Source organism: Thermobia domestica, chromosome 9 (genome assembly GCF_964235325.1).
Source record: "Thermobia domestica chromosome 9, izTheDome1.hap1.1, whole genome shotgun sequence".
NCBI classification, from domain to species: Eukaryota; Metazoa; Arthropoda; class Insecta; order Zygentoma; family Lepismatidae; genus Thermobia; species Thermobia domestica.
Genome location: NC_137462.1, coordinates 13,481,359 through 13,500,299, shown reverse-complemented (window position 1 = coordinate 13,500,299; position 18,941 = coordinate 13,481,359). Strand labels below are relative to the sequence as shown.

General features: G+C 36.9%; 1 protein-coding gene across 1 annotated transcript in view; it reads right to left on the bottom strand.

Moving 5' to 3' along the window:
- Positions 1-1,026: 1,026 nt before the first annotated feature.
- The window catches only part of LOC145694421 (uncharacterized), a 42,864-nt gene continuing 24,949 nt past the window's right edge, over positions 1,027-18,941 (bottom strand). Inside the window, exon 2 of the mRNA XM_081770625.1 lies at positions 1,027-5,067. Within this exon, the coding sequence (XP_081626751.1) occupies positions 5,007-5,067 (61 nt within the window). The 3' untranslated portion in view covers positions 1,027-5,006. The remainder of the gene's footprint in view (positions 5,068-18,941) is intronic.

Sequence of the window (18,941 nt, the reverse complement as noted above, 5' to 3'; positions counted from 1 at the left end):
CTTTGCAAAACGTATTGACCAGCCTGACCTAAACACAAACCTCTTACTTGCTAACGTAGAAACGTGGTCGGGAGGTGTAAGGCATGTAGAAATTGTATTTTTAATAACCATGAGTATGGTTTACTTCCATGTTTTTCTTTTTACTTTTTGCAGCTACATCGGAACGTTCAATTTTTATTCTTTACTAATTGCAAATAGCGTTTACATTCAAAATATATGAGGAATTTTGGTGGCATTTGTTCGGATATTTTTCTCTTTTGAAATGAAGAAAAGAATAAAAGCAATACGCAAAGACAAAAAGTATTATCAGTACTAAACCTTACCAATAATAATTGCTACGAAAGACTAAATACGATCTCTTTTACCATCTCTCATGAGCTGCATGTATTATAAACAAAATTTTTAAAAATGTCCTCACCGAAGATTCGAACTGGCGACCTTTGCATTTGTAAGCCAGCACCCTAGCCACTACACCAACATCATAGCATGGTGAACGTTTAGTTTTCGGCGTATTTGTTGTATTTGTGTTTTATGTTCCCACTTCAACAATTTTTAGTCTTTTTTCTAAGTTTAACAGCTGTTTCTGGCTTTCTCTTTCGGTGTCGTCCTTTATTTACACGATGCACTATTCGTATTCACAGCTTGTGTCCTTCTGCAATGTCTTATTCAGATTAAACTTTTCTTTTTGCCCCTCAGTAAACATTTGATTGATTTAATTCTCATACTGTCCACGGATGGAGAGCAGGAATGCCAGACTCGAAAAACAGGTGTACATTTACTTTCCTGACAGATCATACCTCAAAGACACTGCAGCGCCCAAAATGCAGAGGAATCAGAGATTTACCCACTCATTCCAGATACATAAATGTCCTGCTTTTTCAAGTTAAAATTATGGTCACCATATAGATAACTAGAGAAAGCCTGAGGGTTCTTTTCCTCTTAGGAGTCACAAATTTGGTGTAGCTTGCATAAAATAACAGATATTCCAGAAAATAATGATTTTCTATTATAGTTAATATGACAACATTAATAATGAAAACTTCAATTTATTTTAAAATGTATAAAAAGTACAAAACAACAAACGTAACGATATAACAAATACATATGTATAAAAACATATAAATGAACATTCTGCAGGGTGTAAAATTTAACAATAAAACATAAAATTTACGAATGAAACATCAAAAAATTTAAACAGCACTCACTCGTGCTTGAAACTATGTATCACCCTTGAAAATTTTATATCTGTGCAGCACAGACAAAACTTAAACAACATATAATGCAGTAACAGAAAATGTACATTAGAATTTCAAACAGAATAATACAAGTATGAATTATGTATTAGGATTTGTTGAATCCAAATTTACATTAATTACTATTTTCATTGTATTGATACGTGTGTGAATAATAGTTTAATATATGTTTATAGTACATTCGTATAATATTTTAACTCTTGTTGCTTATACAAATTACATATTTATTGACTATCTGCGACATCTCTGTTCTTTAGCCCCGGGAAATAATTTTTCCGTTTTCTTTGAAACAAACACGGATTTAATAGGTTGATTTTCTTTTTTACTGATTTCTCTATTTAAATGTTCGTAACTTTTGTTGTAACTAATTAAATTTTGTTGCACATATCGGAAACAAAAGTAAATTAAATAATATTAAATTTATATAATTATAGAGGTGGATCCATGATGCATTCCTGGGGGAGGGGCGGTGAAAGATTATTAGTTTTCTCTCTCAATGGGCAATTTCGACACTGGTGCAGTGTTCGCAGGTTTCCTTAAGAAAATTTCCCTTGACTGACAATTTTTCCCCCTTTTCTCATCAAATTTTCCCTAGTTTGTGGAGTGTCCAATTCCTGTGACAGAAGTAATGTGATAAGATAAATTTAGTTATATTAAAGGAAGTGCTAACCACAATTGTTTTATTCATTTGCTTTTTGCTTGTTGTTTTTTTTAAACTTTTTTCTTCATTTTTTCTAACAAAAAGTAGGCACAAATATACTCAGGCAACAATGGACGCAACACACAAACAATTGTATTATTATTGTATTGGTTTATTTCTGACGAACAAAGGAAAATTTATACATTTATATTGATCAATAGAGCAACCCACATTATGCTTTATTTTTTGTTTAATTATGCTTTATTTTTTGTTTAATTATGCTTTAAATTTTTCAAAATTATGCTTTATTGTTAATTTCAATCATTGTTTAACATAAATCGTGTATAATGTATAATATTTACTATACATTAAATATTCTAAATATCTTGATCTATTTATTAATATTTTATGCAACCAGTTTCTTTCATATTTAATCAACTTTCTACTTAATATACTTGTAAACAGATACACTTTACTCAAGTCAGTTTTTTTTTATCACTTGTGTGAGGCTTAGAGGTGCATATGTGCAGAAAGAGAAAGTAAAAGATGCCACCAAGAGTGCTCAACTTCAAGAGGTATACATGTGGAGTTCCTGTGCACTTTTTGTACATTTCAAATCTTCATACATAACTGCGCAGTTACATTTAGAACAAAACTATGTTTAATCATTGTTGGCGGAAAGTTTTCTTCTTCTTTTCCTTTTTTCTTTTCTCCACTTCAAAGGATAACACCGAAAAGTTTACAGAAATAAAAATAAGCTTTTTATTGTTGCACTGTTATGTTCTCAAAGGTTTTGCACTGTAAATATTGGTTTTAAAAAATATTAATACAGTATGTTAAACTTGCAGTTAAACAGAATTTTCCAAGAATTGTGCTATATATTTTAAATTATGCTTTATACTTTATTTTCCAAAATCATGCTTTATTATGTTTTTAAAATCATTTTTTTCTGGACTCTTAGACAACCACAACCATGTTGAAAGGTATCAACCATATGCGTAAGTTACTCTTATGCTTTTTATGCTTTTGGGTTGCCTTATTGATCAATCAGGGGTTACGAGATTTTCCCTTTTTATCGAAAAAGTTCCCTTTTTAGTAAATTTACCTACGAAATTTCTTTAGATTAGGGAAATTTCCCTCAAACTACGAACACTGCACTGGTAGCTGTGCCACTGGGGAAGAGAGCAAATGGCCAGTGATGCCAACCTAAAACTTTATTAAATCCCATCTCGAAAGGCAAAAATTCCCATTTTAATCTTAAATTTCCTATACGACGTTATACTAATTAAAAACTTTCCAAAATTTATACAATATGAAAATTGAAATTACTGTGCTTATTTACTTTCTTTTAATATTTGAGTGGATCTTTAGTAAATTGTGATTTTCTAAACTCATAATAAGTAGTTTCCCTAATTAAGAGATTATTGAAATTGTTGGAGACGCGGTGGCTCAGTGATAAAGCGCTCACCTACGGTGCTTGGAGTCTCTGGTTCGATCCCAGCTCTCACCGTGTGGACTTTGTGGTGGACAAACACCGTGCTGGTGGGTTTTCTCGGGTACTCCCGTTTGCTCCCACTTTCTTCATTCCACCATTTCATTCATTTCTCATCATCACCGTCTCTTTTAGCCTAACCGGCATAACCGTGGGACGTAAAACTCAGAGTTCATTTATTGAAATTGTCGATGACAATAAAAACATTTTGTTATTAGAATTTAGTATTTCCATCACACTTTTATGTCACGATCTTTAATTGAATGTAATGAAACTAGACAAACTTCATTCTCCAGTTATTTCGTGTGGGATGTTCTAGAAAGTAACAATTTATCGTTGATAATTCACTTTTCTCCGTTTATGATTTTATTTTTTTTATTTTTTTTTAAATTCCAGAGTACAATTTCTGTTTCTTGGTACTTTTTTTTATTTATTTAGATACATAAGTTTTTGCATCAATTATTTTTAGATTAACATGCAGTTTCCAACAACAAAATTTGAGCTTCCTTGTGGCTAAGGGGTTAGCGTATGCGCCTTTGGCGTGGGAGACCCAGGTTTGATTCACGGCGGGAGGTCATGTGGTTCGGATTCCACGTTAATTACTAGGTCCACGTCTCATATAGCCTTGCTGTTGAAAGGGGCGCTAAACTAGAAAATCAATCAAGCAAGCAAGCAACAACAAAATTTAACAATTAGCTCTGATTTCGCATTTATTTAAGCGCCATTAGGCTATTTCATGCTTATAGAGAATTTTGTTGGCGTCGATAAAAATCAAGGTATGAAAAATCCCACACATAAACGTGAAATCAGTGATCAAATTTTGTTGCTGTAAAATTTAAAGAAAGTACCAAACGTTCCACAAGAAATTACTGGAGAAAAAAAAAGTTGTCTTGCGTGCTTTCGTCTTTGTCGTTAGAAATTACGACACACAAGCGTACCGGAAATACGAACAACAAGATTCACTTGTTTTCTTTAACATGTTTAAATTGTGTTTTTTAAATTACTTATTCATAAACGTTTTGACTAACGTGAAAGATCTGAATACACTTACATTAAAGAAACTGAGTGACACATAGTTTCAATTGCCATATTTTACAGATTTTTGTGAGTTTCTAGACCATTGGAAAATTCAGAAGCAAAACTGGAATTTCTACATCTCGAGATGGGATTTTATAACGTTTGAGGCTGGCATCACTGAACTTAATGATCAAAGGAATTTCATGAACATTGGCACAGGTTTCTTAGTGGGAGCATTTACTACCTTAGACAATAGATGTCACTCTGTGGGCTGTTTTAATTTAGTGTTATGTGAGATAAACTTTCTCCAGCTGATCAACACATTTTAATGTTTAATTACATCTAAATACATACGCTTAACTGGCATTTAATATATGTCTTAAATCATACAATGAATTCTGAGAAGAAAAAGAATTATTTAAAAACTAGTTAAAGAAAGTCTTGTTTCTTTCTCTAAGTCAGACCACAATGGAACACTTAAAAATATTCTTTATATCCATCAATGTTACAAGTAATTTAAAGGAGAACTTTATACAAAATTAATTGCTTTGTTTTTTAATGTGAAAAATAAACCAAGATATGTAAAAACTAAAATTTAGCTACATCAATTTCGGTGTCCTTTGATATCGAATGGTGGTACCAATTGGCCGGTTTGAGTGTTGTACCTGAAAAGATATAACGAAAAAATCATAACAGATATAAACACAATATATTTATATGTTCTTCAAAAAGTAACTAAAAGAAAAAAAATACATGAAATCTATAGTTATCGTTCCACGTTTATGCTCTACCGGCTCTACATGCTACTAATCTACATGCGGATGATTAGTAAAAGTCATACAATTTATTTTTATAGAATTGGTTTGATGAGAAATTGTGAAGAAAAGAGAGAACAGCCTAGAAAACCCACGGACAATCCTACGTGTCCTGGAACCGAACCGGGGACCCCTTGCACCAGAGGTGAGAACTTTACAACTCAGCCATCGTGTCTCCCTTACCAAACAATGTCTCAATATGGATTCAGGATTTTTCTCATTTTGAAAACAGGAGGCACGATGGCAGAGGGCTTTTCTCTGGCATGTGGGATCCCTAGCATTGATAAATGGGCTAAAAAAAATAAAGGTCAATACAATTAACTTCATAACTTTACAATTAACTTCTGTTAATAGTTGGAAAGTAAACTTAAAGAATATGAGATAACAATTTCCATAAAAAGCATCCAGTTCATAGCAATGTTGGATTTTGATAGAAGAAGATATGGAAACTGGTTGCTAGAAGTTTATTGATTTATTTAATACTTTGTTTTGTCAGAATTTTTTCCGTATTAGAGGCGGATCTAGATGGTAGAAACTAAGGGGAGGGGGCAACCAGAATTTAGACTATGATAGGTATATGATGAGTATACCATAAACTTTTAAATATATATAAATAATAACTTAAATTATTTACGTTATCCAAAAACTGGTGGGTCCTAGGTGCCCCCAGCCCCAGCCTAGATCCCCTACTGGTTAGTAATAGTTGTTTAATGTTCGTAGCTGGTTCCTAGTAAAATTTATAGAATAATTAATGTTGAAAGGAATTCAAATATTAATTCAGAAAGTAAGGTATGGATAAGAAATTACAAAGAATTAATGTACTTAGCAAATTGTGTAATTTATAGTAGTTATATTGTGTTATATAAGGCCACTATTAGAACCCAATATATAGAATTGGGATCCAAGTTGGATGATAGTTATACTGTAATTTAATTCATTCATAACATTAATTACGAAAGGGCAATCACAGTCGGCAAGGGGGGGTTCGAAACCCTAAAGTTTGCTTGGGCGTATTTGTGTTAAAAATCCTTATTGAAACTTGCATTTTGTTAGTTACATATCTGACAACAGAACTTACATTCCTGAATGACCCTCCGCAACCAAAGTTTTACAGAAATCGGTGCCATTTGAAGGGAATACAACATTGATTAAAGGAACAGGAACAGAAAACGTGTACTTAGTCACGATTATAACAGAGATCCCTTGTGTGACTTTATGGTTAGCACCAGGCCCGTATCCAGGAGGGTCCAAGGGGGGGCCAGGCCCCCCCCTAAATTTTTGCTGGCCCCCTAAAAGTTTTACAGTAGGCTTGCAAAAGAACTATAATATGGTGATGAACTATCATATGGTTGGATCGGGCCCCCCTAACTTCAGCCGGGCTTCCCCTAAGTTTTAGGGCTGGCTACTGGCCTGGTTAGCACCAGTGGCGTATTTACGATTTTGTTTCGGGAGGGGCTTTGCTAACTTTCGGGGGGCTTTGCCTGAAAATATGAAAAATCTGCAAGATATTTAATATACTTTAGTATAGTAAATAGGATTTCGGGGGAGGCTTAAGCCCGGAAGCCCCCCTAAACACGCCACTGGTTAGCACACACGTGCGGAATCCGGGTTCGATTCCGGATTTGAGCTTATTTAACTCAGATCTCACTTTAAGCTATGAGCCCAAGTCTCACGTAGCATTACTGATAAAAAAAAAGATACTACACGCAAAAAAAAGAAAGGTTACTAGTAAACAAGAAAAAGGTGGACAGTAACCAAGTTAGTTTGTCAATATATAGATAACAGAGTCGTGTGTCCCAGCAGCCAAGCCAAAAAGGTTAACGAGAGAAGGTGATCGTAACCTTGCGTTACAGGTTAACATTGCTAGGTTACAGTGTAATAACTCACAGGGGTACGCTAACCGATCACGTAGTTACCACTATCAATCATAGCCTGTAACCGGTAACCTTGTTAGTATGTTGGAATAACCGACTGTTCGGTTAACGAAACAGGGTGCGACAACTTTCTAACCGTGTATTTCGATTAGTATAACTTATTTAATAAATAACAGTAACAGATATTCACTCAGCCACGGGCACATCAAAAAATACAATACTAAAATAGATAATAACTACCTAAATTTATTTTCATTTCTAGTATGTACTTTTTTTTGTCGTCATCCCGTTTAAAGGGTGACGCCCTATTTTTTTTTCATTGCTAGCTGAGGCTAGCTACCTTTGAGAGGGTTACGCCCTCTTTTAGGGAAGTGATGTGAAGGGATTGAGGATTGTGAATCTCTGGTTGGTCTAAGTGCTTTATTGAATTTCTTCCATAGTAGGAATGGACTTAAGGAACTTTGCGTTCCTTAACATTAGGTGAAGAAAGAGACAAATACATATAGACAACATAAACATACATACATAGCTGTTATGAAAGATGAATATGAACAAAGATCAACAGTACAATACATGAGGAACACTATTTAGGTAACATATACAATAAACATAATCAGGAGAATAGAAACTAGGTGATAATAACGCAGTAGTAGAGTAATATAATTAATGAGGATGAAGTATGAGATGAGGTGCAAGCACAGGACAACACATAGGAACATATTAGTGGACGAATGCAGTTATCTTCTTGCCTAGGGGGACTCTAGGCTAGGATGAGAGACATGATGAACCCAAGTTAGTATGAGAAAATTACTGTGCATGAAATGATGGAAAAATGAGAGGTAAATGAACATGAGTGACGTAATCGTTCAGAAGCAAGAGTGAGGGATCATCAGGAGGAAGCGTGTAATGGTATAATGTAAATAGAAGAGATAATGACGTGTGAAGATATCGTGTGGGTGTGGGATGTAGGGCTATGTAGTGCATTGTATCGAAAAGTAGTGGATGTTGGGTTTGGAATCGGCGTCGTATGTAGGAGAGTCGAAGGGACTCAAGATGGTATTGCAAGGTAGGAAAAGTAGTGCGTTGATACAAGTCTTGTGTGGGGCTAGGTAATTCTATGCGAAATGCAATGCGGAGAGCATGACGTTCTAGAATAAGAAGTTTGTTGTAGAATCTGCCTGATGCTGCAATCCAAGCTGTGAAACCATAGGTGAGACTAGGACGGAGAAATACTTTATAGGTGTTTAAGACTGTGTGTGATTTGAGACCCCATGTCGTTCCTACGAGACGTTTAAGTAAGTTCAGACGATTATGCGCTTTGGTCACAACTGTTTTAAGATGTTGCGTCCAGGTAAGGTGTGTGTCGAATGTGATGCCTAGGTAGGTGACTGCCTTAGTAGCCCGTAGTGGAACCTGGTCCACGTGAAGAGATAGGCAACGGCGATTGCGGCGAACCTTAGTTGTTTTCTTTGGCGGTAGAAAGATGATAGCCTGTGTTTTTGTAGCGTTGATGGTGAGTTTCCACTTCCGGCACCAAAAGCTGAAATCTGTGATGGCTGTTTGTAGGATATTATTTATATGCTGGATGGATGTTCCCAGGGCGAGAAAGGCAGTATCATCTGCGTACTGGAAAGAATAGACTTGTTCGGGGAGACGTGGCATGTCAGCAACAAACAGAATGTACAACAGCGGGGAGAGGGCAGAACCCTGTGGAACTCCGGATAGTAAGAATATGGAATGAGAGAGATGTTCGTTGATAGCAACATAAGTAAGACGACCTGAGAGAAAGTTAAAGATAAGCCGGATGTATGGTGTAGGAAGCTGGAGCCTGATTAGTTTATGAATAAGTCCGAGATGCCACACTTTGTCGAACGCTTTCTCGAGATCGAATAGTACGAGACATGATGGTTTCACTCTGTTATAGTGTATGGTGATAAGGCTTGTGAGTCGTAAGAGTTGATCGTTTATAGAGAAAGAAGGACGGAAACCTGCTTCAGTGAGAGGGATGATATTTCTTGTGTTGAGGTAGATATGAAGGCGTTTCACGAGAATGCGTTCAAGGATTTTACTGAATGTGCTTGTGAGTTGGATTGGCCTATAGGAAGAGATCTCATGAGGAGGCTTATGTGGTTTTGGAAACATGAGTGTTTTAGATGTTTTCCAAGACATAGGAAAGTAGCCTGTACGGAGTATAAAGGTGAAGAGATTGGCGATGAGGATGAGTAGTGTAGGGAGACACTCCCTGATCTGACGATAGGTGATATTATCGAAGCCTGGCGCTGTGTTCCGTTTACATTTGATGGTATCTGTGACCTCCTGGACAGTGATGGGTGCAGTAACATGTTGATCGACACTGAGTTCATGCATGGTATTGGGTTGCAAGAATGGAGAAGTGTTAGCTTTGTCTGCAACATGGGGTGTTATTCCAGGGGGTGGTGGTGTGAAAATGTTCTGCAGATGATCTGCAAAGGCATTTGCTTTCTCCGTATCTGTGTGAGCTGCGGAGTTGCCGATCAGAATGGGGTAAGGAGTTTTTGTGAGCTTGCCGCATAAATCGTTGAACTTTTTCCAAAATTTGGTAGGATGACTGGTGGTAGAAAGATTATTACAGGTTTTCACCCAACACCGAAGTTTATAGTCCCTGATGTAGTTGTGCACAGTTCTCTGCAATTGTTGATGATGGTGTAAGGCATCAAGATTTCGTGTGCGAATGTAATCTCGATAAAGTTGGCGAGAACGTGTGATCATAGTCAGGTAATGTGGTGGCAGTCGAGGTTGATATGGAATATTTTTGGTGGTAGGAATGTAAAGAGTGCTAGCTTCCTGTATAGTAGAAGTGAGTGTATCGACAGTGCTGTAGAGGTCGTCTTCGGAAGTGGGCGATGAAAGATGTTGAGTGCGTTTAGTAAGATAAGAGCGATAGGAGTTCCAGTTAGCTTTATCAAAGCGAAAACAGATGCGTGAAGGCAATGGGGGACGAGGTGAAGCAGAAGAATGAAGATTTATTGAGAGTTTAACAGGAGCATGGTCACTTCCCAAGGTATCAAGTACGGAAATAGTGCTATGAGTTATTAGATTGCTAGACGTAATAACGATGTCTGGTGTTGTGTCAGAGATTGGCCGAGTGGGGTTTGGTAACTGATGAATGGTTCCAGTGGTGTGTGTGGTGATGAAAGCTGCGAAATTGGTACGATCGTGATCTGAGCGACTGTGCATGTTAAAATCTGCCATGATGATATAGTGGCTATAGGTGTTTGAAATATGTTGTACAAATTGTATTGGGAGAGGATGGCCAGGCCGGATGTAGATGGTTGCTATGGTAATGATAATAGATTTGAAATATACAGTGGAAATTATATATTCGGGTAATGGTGTATGAGTATAATAGAACTGACGGTAAGGCAAGTAAGGGGAGAAACCAACCGCTACGCCCCCATTAGCGCGCTGTGCGGGCTGTAGATTGTCTGCACGTAAAATGGTGTATCCTGGTAGGCGACATGGAGTTGCTTTGGTTAAGAATGTTTCGTTTAAGAGGAAAACTGTTACATGTTCCTCGAGTAGCAGGGTTTGAAACAAAGGTTTGTTTTTAGTAAAGGACCGGATGTTCAAATAAAGAAAGTTTAGAGCCATGATGAAATTAAATTCAACCGGTTTGAGTTGTTGGAGAAGCATGAAAATGCACTGAGTTTCCAGAGTATGTTGCTGTGAAGTGAATATGAAATGTTGCTTTGGCTGCAAGGGTGATTTGCTGTAAGATGTGTGGCCGGATGAAAGGATGGATATTTTGCAGTGAAAGAGTAAGAAAAGTAAGGAGTTGATTTATTGTGACTGGGGTATCTACTGTGGGCGGAGGGGTGGTAACAAGCGATGTGGTACGCAAGGGTACAACCAGTTCCGGATGTTGCGGCGTTGGGTCCGGTTTTGCTTTACATTTATAGCTATAAGTAGGGTGGCTGTCGTGACATGTAGAACATTTCGCTGGTTGGTGCAAATTAGTGCATAAACGAGTTGAGTGTGGTCCTGCACAGTAACCGCATTTGAAGTCATTCTTACAGTCAGCTGTATTATGCGTATTATATTCTTGGCAGCGTTTGCATCGAACTGGTAAGGGTGCCATTGAACGCGATGGTTCGACTCTATGTTTACGGTTATATATGAAAGCTCCATGTGCAAGCAAATCGTCGATTGTCTCTTGATGGGGCGTGAGGATGCGAATCATGAAAGTGGGCCCACGATCGTTACGAATTCTGAGTACTTTAGAAATGGTGTAGCCTTCGAGTTTTAGTTCATCATGAACTTCCTCGTCTGTGTAAGACGGGTTGACACCTCGGATGACTACAGAAAGAAGCGAGGGTCTCCGTGGTGGAGGGGGTTGCTTGCGTGTCGAATTAGTGAGATTGGTGATTTCGGCTTGTGCTCCGAAAGTATCGATAGGCACTTTGTTTCGAATCGTCGTGTATAGATCAGAGTCAGACGTTTTAAAGATATAACCATTTCTTGTGTGCACTATTTCCCTGATGGCCGCACGTGGAAGATACTTCCTTAGTTGGAGTGCAACAAATTTCTCATTTGAGAACTTCGTGTCGTAATTGCGGAGAAGGATGGCAAAAGATGACTGAACAGATGGAGGAGTAGAATCTACTGGTGGTCCTATATCCATAGCGTCATTGGTCGGGTATTCGGTATGATGCTTTTTCTTCGGCGGTGAGTTTTGAACTCGGGCAGCATAGCTAGTCTTTGATTGAGGCGACCTGGATCGGACTGATGTAGAAGATTCGACAGATGCACAAGAAGTTTGAGAATCTTTCCGTTGGCTAGAGCCAGAAACATTCGTTTGTGTCTTTGATGATCCCTTCCGTGGCCCCACCTTCGTGGGACAAACAGATGGTCCATCGACAACAGTAGGTAGACTCGTATGTCGTCCGCTAGTTCGTTTACCAGGTTTCGTGCCATGATCCGCCATAGTGAAGTCTATCTGGTGGGCAGATGCCCAAATGCTGTGTATAGGATGTGATGTGATGTGATGAGATGATAGCAAGGTTGGACTACCCGTTTGGGTAGTAGTCCAGGTAAGGCAGTTCTCCTACCTGACACTGTACACCCTTGGCTGAGGTAAGTCTGGTGAACAGTGTCCTGAAAAAATGCGGAGAAAAGCCCGGGATCAGGAGTAGGAAGGTTTTTCAAAAACCGTCACCGTTCTAAGTAGGTGGCGCTTCAGAGGCAAACCTCTGGAAAGTATGACGCCCTACTTTTTTTTTTGCCGTCTACCCGGTTAAAGGGTTTTGCCCTTTCTTCGGGGAAGTGATTCATATACATTTTGGACTCAATAATATTATAGTTGGTCTATGGGATTTTTCTTTATTCATTAATAAGGAAATAATTTATACATACATTCAATACTGATAATGGTTAATCAAGCGAACGATAACTAAACAATAACAATATAACAAAAGGTAATAGGTGCACAAAATGAATATATAAGGTGATAGGTGCACAAGGAGTAAATAAGTGAAAAGTAGAACAATATTATATATATGCATATAGGCTAACAAAGGGAAAAAGTGGTAACAAAGTAGAAAACATTATATATATAACTGAAAGGACGGTATGATGAAATGATAATGAATGAATTGCACAGACGCCACATCACAAGGTTTTGTTAATGGACAGATGCAGTTATCTTCTGTTCCTGGGGCCACTCAGGAACTGATGAAGACAGGGGAGGCCCATATTAGTTGGTAATCACTGTGCGTATGATGGATAAACATGAGGTGATAGATGACGTGGATGATATATGGCAAAGATCTCGGGGTCTCTAGTGGCAGGGTCCAATTGGAGGTGATATAGTGTCATATAGTGTTGCAGCGGAGAGTCGATGTATCGTGGTGGTGCATCGTTATCTCTATCGTAGCGTATAATGTCCTGTAGCATTACATGGTGTAACTCAAACCGAAAAGTAATATATCGGATTCGAAGCTGCTCCAAGTGTTGGAGTAAGGACGGAAAATCGATAAGATCGTACAGGAGCTACTTGGATTTGGTAACCTGATTCTATACGCTAACCGTAAGGCATGTCTCTCCATGATACACAATTTTTGATAATATTTGTCAGATGCAGAGACCCAAGCCGTGTGGCCATATGTTAAGGTACTTCGCATGAAGGCTTTGTAGGTATGTAGTACTATAGAGGGTTGTAAGCCCCAGGTTGTACCAACTAGCCTTTTAAGTAAATTGAGTCGATTTTGAGACTGGGTGACAACCTTCTTAAGATGTGGGATCCAAGATAATTTACTGTCAAAGACGATACCAAGGTAAGTCAGAGTCGAATGAACCGGAACTGGTGTATGCTCAACATGAAGGCGTAGTAAAGTCGGGTTACGGTACACTCTGGAGCGTCGTCCTGGTGGTAAAAATACAATTGATTGTGTCTTCGCAGAGTTAATACTCAGTCTCCATATGTTACACCAGTCGACAAATCGATCAATAGCAGGTTGCATAAGGCGATTAATTTGCTGAATAGTACGGGCTGTTGAAAGAAAAGCGGTGTCGTCAGCAAACTGATAAATTTGGATGTTGGCTGGTAATCTGAGATCGGCAACGTATAAGAGATAGAGGAGAGGCGACAAAGACGAACCTTGAGGAACTCCAGAGTGTAAGAATATTGGATGAGAAAGAGTGCTGTTTATGGATATGTATGCCAGACGTCCTGTTAAGAAGGAATTGACCAAGCATGACGCCCTACCCTTATAAGTCACCAATATCACAAGTATTTCACAACTAACAGTGAGAATTTGTTTGGGTGGTACTCTTCCCTATAAGCAAATTCGTAAAAGGATTTTGATATTTGTACTGTAAAGCAACGTAAAACGCATTATGTTTCCTGAACACATTACAAAATTATTGTTATGAGTGTGTGAATTATTTGACGACAATTACATAACTAGTAGTGCTACCATCTAGTGTGGATATTTGTACTAGAAACATGTCACATAACATTTTATTCATTTAAATCTCAGAATATGCATAAACCTCCGTAAATAAACTTTCCTTCACATTTCTCGGCAAATTTTTACTTTGACTCCAACTGTGACTTCTGTTAAGAATTATACTATAAGTACAAGGGCCACAATGTTACTATACGATGTTAAGAATTATACTATAAGTACAAGGGCCACAATGTTACTATACGAAGTTAAGAATTATACTATAAGTACAAGGGCCACAATGTTACTAAACCTATAAGAACCAATTAAAGTCACAGTTGGAGTCAAAGTAAAGACTTGCCCATTTCTCTATTAATTTATGTAGAATCCATATTTTAATAACTGTTTTCCTATTCCTTCGGATGTATTCATAATTCTTAAAACTTTTCGTTCTTAAAATTGCAAATGGCGACCTTGCTGTTTGTACTTCTAGTAATGCAGTGTTACCAGTGAACAAGTTTCGGAGGGTTAAATTTACCTTGTGTGAAAATCGGTTGATAACAACACAGTGTTTTAAATTAAATTAACCTTCTTGAATTGGTTACCTTCTTCTAACCTATTTTATAGGTTAATAGCAACGAAACACTGGATTGTTTCTACACATTTTCTAGTAACCTTTCTTGATTGATTACCGGCGACCTCGTAAAATTAACCTTTTTTGTCTCAGAAGGGTTGTTACAAATTATTAACTGGTTCTAGCTGCTAAATTGTCCATTAACCCCCACTAGGTTACCACTTATTTTTCTCAGTGTAAATTGTGTATAAATAGTATAGTGAGTGAAGTTTTTATTGAACCCAAAACTAATCTGACTTACACACATTTATTCAAACGACTTTATCACCAAATTGTATTGATTATATGATTCTTTGTGGATATGTGGTTAGCGTCAACAACGTATGTAGGAATTGATTTCGGGAGGGGTCCAACTTCAATATGAGGATTAATTATAGTAAAAATTTGTAAAATCATCCGTAAAAATTAAATTTACAGAAAAATCGGGATTGTGGAGAGTAGGGGTTCGGACATCCATCTTCTACGTACGTCCCTGGTAAGAGTACACGCCTTCGGCTCGGGAGACCGACCAGGTTGATTGTGAAACTCATGAGGCATGAATCCCACATTAACTTCACTGGGGATACATGGAGAGGGAGATGGGTATCCACCATCCCCATTACAGGTTACCGTTTTATAGGCCCATGTAAATTATTGAACTTCTTTATTCTGATTTGATGTAAAAATCAGTGTTATCCAGGAGACGATCCGCTCCCTACGAACAACCATTCCCTATCAGCTGGTGGTTAAGCTGTAGGGTCATATTGTCAAAAAGTCCTAAAAAAAAATTAATCTCATTTTATTGAAAATAATTAATATTAAAATATTATGTTAATTCTTAATTCTTAAAGATTATCAACGTTTATTTGCGTTGATAATTAGTTTCATAAAACAAATCTGTAAATGTAACTAATGTCGTAAGTTTTGTGTATAATGATTTCTGTCAATGTAAACATTTTATATTTACATGTTTCAATGTTAACACATAAACATTTCATCAAAACAGCGCAATGTATGGTAAGCTATGGTAAAGTCTAAGCAATAACATTCAGTGGTGCTATTCAACCGGTTCACTAGAAACGGTTGTTAAAATATTTTCAGTTCGCAGAACCTTTTGTTATGCCCAGACATAACAGTAAATTTTACCAATTTATACCCAGGAACAGTAAATTTTAGTTTAACTATCTTTGTTTTTAGAAATTCTTACAGCTACAGGGTTAAACTTACGATCTCTCAGAACAAGGTATAAGCGTCCATTTCTTAATTTCAAATGCTCAGATATCAAGAATGAGAACTGGGATCACATGAGTGTAGTTGTGAAGGTTATTTATGTTTGAAACAGGTACATATTATTATCAATAATTGTTGATCACGATCATCCCCTATTATAAATTTAATAGGGGATGATAGGAGAACAGTAGAAATAAATGCAGAGATCTTATTAAACGCTTGCAGGGACATGGGTTTAGAAGTAAATGCACAGAAAACTAAATACATGGATGTGCGTCGGGACCGTAATACGGCAAATTGTGGAGGCGTTAAAATATTAAATAATACTTTTGATAAAGTGGATAGGATCAATATTAACAGACGAAAATCATATTCACGAAGAAATTAAATATCGACTAAAAGCAGGGAATTCGTGCTATTATTCAGTTCAAAATCTCTTGTCGTCGCGAATTCTGTCGAGAAATTTGAAGCTTAAAATATATAAAACGATAATCATGCCTGTTGTTCTGTATGGTTGCGAAACATGGTCGCTTACTCTGAGGGAAGAACATAGACTGAAAGTATTTGAGAACAGGATCCTGAGAAGAATATTCGGACCCAAGAGGAACGAGAATGGGGAATGGCGGAAGCTTCATAACGAGGAAGTACATAGTTTATACGGTTTACCCAACATTGTTAGGGTCGTCAAGTCTAGGAGGCTTAGGTGGGCAGGTCATGTAGCTAGAATGGAAGAAAGTAGTAGAAACGCTTTCAAAGTCTTGACTGGTAGACCCATAGGAAAACGACCTTAGGAAGACCTAGGCGCAGATGGGAGGATAATATTAAGATGGATCTCGCAGAGATAGGAATACAAAGTAGAAACTGGATCCAATTAGCTAAGGATAGAAGTCAGTGGAGAGCTTTTGTGAACGCGGCATTGAACCTCCGGGTTCCATAGGCCATAGAGTTAGTTAGTTAGTTAGTTTAATTGTTGATCAATTACTAGATTAAAGTCTTTCCAATACTTTTTGAAAACTATCTATCTTGAATAATTCGTTTCCAAGATATTTACAGATTTCGCAGTGCTACCTAAATTCGTCACAGGTCACTACTTGTCACTTATATATATATACCGGTTGCTAAAAAATTAAAATAATGTCACTGATGACATGTGATAACATGATGCTCAGTATAAAAAAGTATTGTTAACTAAAATTTCTCTTAAACGTAAAAATTTGAAGCCGAATTTTAAAAATCACAAACTGCAATATATTGTAAGTACTTTTTTTTTGCGCATAAATATTTCAGTTTAGTTCGTTACAGTATATAAGCCAAAAGTAGGCAGTAAAACAATGTTATAAAAAATCAAAAAGTAAAAAAAATATAAAGCAGTCATAAAAATTTAAAAACAACACATTCACAAGTTCTTCAAATAGACTAAACATGTACATGTATGATGTATATAGACTAAACATGTAGGGTGTTTGTAAACTTCCTAAGTTCAAACAATACCATTATCAACGTAAATTATAAACCAGTTAACCTTTTCTGTTCTATCCTTTAAAAAAATATCAGTCACTCTAAAATAACATAACATATATCAGCTGCATAAACACAGTGATATACACGATAAAGCAAAAACAATATACATGTTAAATATAACTCCATTTCTGTTTCTTTTTTACACACACAATTCTGTTTTGCCGTCTCAAAACAAAAAATACCCCCCCCCCCATTAATATCTCATAACACATATAGGTGCATATTTTCTACATTAACAATAAAAAATTTAAAATGTATCTTAAGCTAATGTTACTAATCTAAAATTACTCCAAATGATCTACAGTAAATAAAACTACATTCAAACTTCAATTTTTAAAAAAAAGTAATAAGCCAGGTTGACATGATGGAGATGCTAAAGATTCTTACGCCTACGAGTATATTACATTTCTCAATTCTCATGTACATACACTGCAAGTGACTCGTTTAAGAGAAGTCAAAGATTCAAACTTTCAAAATTTTCATTTTAAACAAAGTCTTAAAAATATATTATAACATCGTCACTCGTATTACTAATAAGCGTATCTCAAAAATTGCTATTTTTGACTTACCACAGAACTTTACGACTTACCACAGTCATATGATTTTACGAGATCTTACCGATCGCTCCGCCGTCTCATCAACTCGATATTTCAGGAATGAAGACCCCGTTTCCTACGAGTCTTACAGATTCCTACAGCGATCGGTGAATCAGGTAAAATCATGTAACATACCTGTGTCAACTCAAAATATCGCAAGGGGGAACGGTGGCTCACTGGTAGAGTGTTCACCTCCGGTGCTTTTGCTACCTGGTTCGATCTCAGCTCGCGCCGCGTGGACTTCGTGGTGAACACCGTGCTCATGGGTTTTCTCGGGGTTCTCCCGTTTCCTCCCACTTTCTTCATTTCATTCATTTCTCATAATCACCGTCCCCTTTAGCCTAACCGGCATGGAACCGTCGGACGTAAAACTCAAAGATTTCATTTTTTCAAAATATCGCAATTTTTGAGATGCAGCCTCAGTGCTGAAAGGGGCGCTAGACTCGAACTCAACCTAAACGAAATCTCCTGACTACTACTACAATCAAATGAATTTTTATAAAGCAGTAAAATAGACGTATTGCGGAGTCTTTACTTCAGTTCCAGAGATTGACAAATCCTAACCTTTTCTTAATTTTTAATCAATTTAGCAAGATAGTGCTTGAATATACACTTTAAGTAGTTGTTGCGCTGAGGGTCTCAGGTCTGTACATAATAGGTTAAAGTCGTGTTTAATTAAAGGCTCCAATAGGTTAAAATCATGTTTAATTAAGAGCTCCAATGGGTGAAAATCATGCTTAATTAAGAGCCCCAATAGGTTAAAATCATGCTTAATTAAGAGCTCCAATAGGTTAAAGTCATGCTAAATTAAGAGCCCCAATAGGTTAAAATCATGCTTAATTAAGAGCCCCAATAGGTTAAAATCATGCTTAATTAAGAGCTCGACTATGTTAAAATCATGCTTAATTAAGAGCTCGACTATGTTAAAATCATGCTTAATTAAGAGCTTCAACAGGTTAAAATCGTG